Below are 4,446 nucleotides of genomic sequence, written 5' to 3'. Positions count from 1 at the left end.
AATTTTGGAACGTGGTCAAGCTTACCTAGACCAAGACAAGGAGGCATCTTTACCCAGTGCCCACCTCATGTTTTCGCTTGTCACCTCCACAAACCTCAATTCTCAATCTCATTAAGTGTAATAGACAATATGAAGTCTAAACTTTCTAATTATCTCTATCTATAATTATATGTTTCGAAACACCATTAAATATGCATAGGTTATGTGCTACAAAGTGTTCTTTAATTTTTCTCTTCTACCTCTTTTGCTACATTTTACTTGGTCTTACAAGGATACTTTTTCCATGATTTCGCCTGTTTCGACAAGCAAAAAACAATGGAGGTATGTTTCCTCCAGGAATATGTGGCCAAGCAGTACGAAGAGAATAGTCTTAACTTCCAGTCAAAGCACGCCCCTTCCGCCCACCAACTGTCCAGCGACTCACCGTCCTTTCAATACACATATTACTCAAAAAAGCCATTTTTAACATGAGATTCACAAGGAGGGGGATTGGAGCTGCGGGAAAATTAAAAATACAAGGCTTCCGCATGTGGCGCCGATTTAGACACCATGGATATAAAGAATACTTGCAGATGGGTGTAGGAGGGAGGACCAGCGAGAGAGCTTCCCTGGAGTGAAAAGGGTCAATATTGAATTGTCGCACAGAATGGGACATGCAAGTATCATCGGGAAGTATCAACTTAGTCGAACGCTTGGAGAAGGGAATTTCGCCAAGGTTAAGCTGGCTGTGAACACAGAAAATGGACAGTATGTTGCGATCAAGATCATTGATAAGCATATGGTCATGGAAAATGATCTCATGAGCCAGGTAAAATTCCAGCCATTTCTGACTCTGATCTAAGTTTCTACCACTAGACCAGGCTTAAAATTTGGTGTTATTCTTGTTGTTTGCATTGAACCATGGGACTGCATGTTTCTGAGACAAGGAACTTGGTTTAATTTCTAAGGTAAAGCAGGAAATAAGAACGATGAAGCTTCTGCGTCACCCAAACATTGTAAGGATACATGAGGTAAGTTAATTAGTTACAATATATGGATTTGATTTACTTCAAAAAAGATTCTTGAATTTGGAATTCATATAGTCGATGACAGGTTATTGGCACAAGGACAAAGATTTACATGATAATGGAGTACATATCAGGAGGGCAGCTATCTGACAAGATGGTGAGTTTCAGAAGGTACTCCGGAGTTTTAAGGTGAGGTTTGAGAGGTTAGAGACAATCCAATGACCTTGAAGCTTTTGTTGCTTTTTCCAGTCTTACGTCAAGAGGTTTGATGAAAGAGAGGCCAGGAAATACTTCCAGCAATTAGTTGATGCAGTAGATTATTGCCATTGCATGGGGGTTTATCATAGAGATCTAAAGGTCAGAACAAAAAAACTACTTTTTCACTATTCTTCACAGGGCAACTAGGGAAATTGACATGGATCCTGGTATTTCATGTACAGCCAGAAAACTTGCTTTTGGATAACAAAGGAAATGTAAAAGTATCAGATTTTGGACTTAGTGCTCTGCGAAAGGTAGAAACTTATAGTTTTGCTAAGTTGGATTTGTTTCTAGGTTTTTGAAGAGATTTCTCTGTATTCTTCGGGTTTCTTGCTAACGATAGGTGGCTTAACAGCCTGGACACCTGCTATCCACCGCCTGTGGCTCTCCTAGCTATGTTGCGCCAGAGGTGGGTAACAATGTTTCTGTTGGAATGGTATTTGTAACTCTCTCACCTTCATTAAAATTTTGTTCAAGAGGAGAAGGAAACAAGCAACTATTAAAGGAAACAGAAATGAGAGATGACTATACCTAACATGGAAAAAACGTGCATACCTAAATCCTCTCGAGTCAAATGGTTGATACTTCATTTTGGTGAACAGCTGCTAAAAAATAAGGGTTATGAGGGGGCAGCTGCAGATGTTTGGTCCTGCGGAGTAATCCTTTTTGAATTGCTTGCTGGTGATCTACCATTTGATGATCGTAATCTGATGAACCTGTATAGAAAGGTATTCCTCTGATATAGATTAGATAATATTCATGTTTCAGAAAATAGGAAATTGTGACAACTGATGAATGTGTCCTTTCAAAGATAACAAAAGCAGAATACACATTTCCAGAGTGGTTTACAGAGAGCCAAAAGAAACTGATCTCCAGGATACTTGATCCAGATCCCTTAAAGGTATTGGTCTAGATCATATACTTAAAACATAAACAAGTTGAATTAAAATGAGATTACAGGAACTCCTGGTTTTATCATTGCAGCGAATAACAATGGCAGAGATTATTGAAGACCAGTGGTTTCAAACAGATTATGAGCCTGCTAAACGAATTGAATCCGATGAAAATATCTGTTTGGATGATGTTCATGCAGCTTTCAACTCAATCAAGGTAACAAGCAAATAAGTTAACAAAATAGAGAGTTACATGAAGTCACATAAATATGTTGCTCCTTGTGTAGGAATGTGAGAGTGAGACTGAAACAAAAATATCCCTCGCTCCAAGCTTCATCAATGCTTTCCAGCTAATAGCAATGTCACATGACCTCGATTTGTCAGGACTATTTGAAGAACAGGTAAGTTTTACATATCTTAAACCAAAGTTCAATCGTTACAAATGCTTCTTTATCAAGTACAAAATCCCGGAATTTTGCTCCTATTTAGGATGACCAAAAGCAGAAAACAACTCTAGGAGCCAAGCATACAATCAATGAAGCAATAGAGAAAATTGAGGCTGCTGCAAAGGATGTCTCTCTCTCAGTTGAAAGGATGAATAACTCCAAGGTAGAATCTCCATAAATATGTTGGTTTTTATTTACCAAGTGGGATATACCATGTCCCTGATCAGCTAGTCCAATTCTTCTTGATAATCTCAGGTGAAAGTTTATCCTAAACAGAAGATGACTAGATGTTCAAGATCATGCTTTAACCTATCAGCAGAAGTAAGTAATTGTCATAATTTCACATCAAAAGCAGGATATCATATTCTCACAATTGTATGTGCAAAAATTTAGGTAATTGAGGTGGCACCCACACATTGTGTTATAGAAATATCAAAATCAACAGGGGAGCTGGGATTGTATAGAGAGGTAATAAGTCCTACATACAAATACGCACACTCTTTCTTACCAAGTACATAGATAAGCTTTTTCCTTTTTTTATTAAAGTTATAAGCCTATTAGAGAATTCAAGATCATTTATTTTGCTCATATTACTGATTTGAGCAGTTCTGCAAAAGTTTATCAAGTATGCTGACAGAAGAATCGGGGGTGTCAACCGAAACACAAGCACCTAGGGAAACAATTGTCAACATGAGAAATATTCATGGAAGTGAATGGTAGTCTACATCCTAATCTAAGATGGTATACAATGCATAACTTACTACCCACCTCACTAGCACTTTTAAATTGTGCATATTTGTACAGAAACATGAGATGGATAATAAAGAACTAGTGGTTATTCTTCCAGTTGATTGCTGACCTCTATCTCAACATTCTGTTTGAGCGGTTTTGGATGGGATTGGAAGGAAGTTGAAGAGAAATTGAAACTAATACAGAGCAACCATTACAGCAACATAAGAGGAGATAATGGGATGCAAGTTCCTCAGAAACCAAGTTTGAACTTGGATGTTCATAAGCAACAACAACAACTATGTTTGTGTGTGTGTGCATGAGCTTGTTTTTTGACTGAAAATATTTGGTCTTTTTACTATTTGTTCAAAGATAACAGGTAGTCATGTATGTTGTACTAAAAGATAGTGGATTGAGGAAGAATTTCTTCAGTTACTCAACTTTTCCACTTACGCCCTGAAGTCAGATTCCACTGGTCAGATTTATATCCAACCAGTCTCAAAATCATATATTGTCCCAAGGCAACCTCCGCCAGTCTTTTAAGTAGGACAATTTTCCTCAACAACGGTCAATGTTATGATAGGCTTTTCATAATATTAAGCATGGTTATTAAAACTGTACTGATCATCAAACTGGTTGGGTTACTGGTTCATCACTGGTCCAATCCGTGGCTCACTTGTCAAACCATTGGTTCAAAAATTCATATATTGAATATAATAAATTAATAATGCCACTATTCACTACGGTTCAGGTTATATGAACTCCAATTAAAATAACATTAAAAAAAACATAAAAACATGAATCAGTAACTAATTAAAAGCATGATCAAATTTCTTTGTTACAAAACTAATTAAAAGCACAAAAGATCAAATAAGATGTTCAAATCTCATTGTCACAACACGTGCAAATTGAGTTTGACATAAACTTTTAATACAACAATTCTTTCACCTAACTTGAGCTTTAAAAATCAAAACAGGTATTGTACCATGGATTCAAAGATTTTGACTCATCCTTCCTGCAAGGCTGTATGGTTGGATTGAGAATCAAAGATGATCTTTAGGAAGTATTGTTCCGTCTTCCTGGTTGCTTGAATTTCAATCTTCATTCTCCTCT

General features: G+C 37.0%; 1 protein-coding gene across 1 annotated transcript; it reads left to right on the top strand.

The window, feature by feature from the left end:
• The first annotated feature begins 293 nt into the window (after positions 1-293).
• LOC127806908 (CBL-interacting serine/threonine-protein kinase 21) lies at positions 294-3,462 on the top strand. The gene is made up of 14 exons (XM_052344486.1): positions 294-808; positions 948-1,010; positions 1,093-1,164; positions 1,257-1,364; positions 1,448-1,519; positions 1,621-1,674; positions 1,868-1,993; positions 2,077-2,166; positions 2,250-2,375; positions 2,446-2,559; positions 2,648-2,767; positions 2,860-2,925; positions 2,998-3,072; positions 3,211-3,462. The coding sequence occupies exons 1-14, from the start codon at positions 647-649 to the stop codon at positions 3,322-3,324; spliced, it is 1,362 nt and encodes a 453-aa protein (XP_052200446.1). The 5' UTR covers positions 294-646; the 3' UTR covers positions 3,325-3,462.
• The last annotated feature ends 984 nt before the right edge of the window (positions 3,463-4,446 follow it).

The sequence above is a fragment of the Diospyros lotus genome, chromosome 7 (genome assembly GCF_014633365.1).
Source record: "Diospyros lotus cultivar Yz01 chromosome 7, ASM1463336v1, whole genome shotgun sequence".
NCBI lineage: Eukaryota > Viridiplantae > Streptophyta > Magnoliopsida > Ericales > Ebenaceae > Diospyros > Diospyros lotus.
This window is presented reverse-complemented; position numbering and strand designations above follow the sequence as displayed.

Excerpts from the sequence above, each read along its gene's own strand:
- LOC127806908 (XM_052344486.1), top strand. The coding sequence starts at position 647 with ATGGGACATGCAAGTATCATCGGGAAGTATCAACTTAGTCGAACGCTT. Across the intron at positions 1,165-1,256 it reads GGCAGCTATCTGACAAGATG|TCTTACGTCAAGAGGTTTGA; the intron begins GTGAGTTTCAGA and ends TGCTTTTTCCAG. Across the intron at positions 2,926-2,997 it reads GCTTTAACCTATCAGCAGAA|GTAATTGAGGTGGCACCCAC; the intron begins GTAAGTAATTGT and ends GCAAAAATTTAG.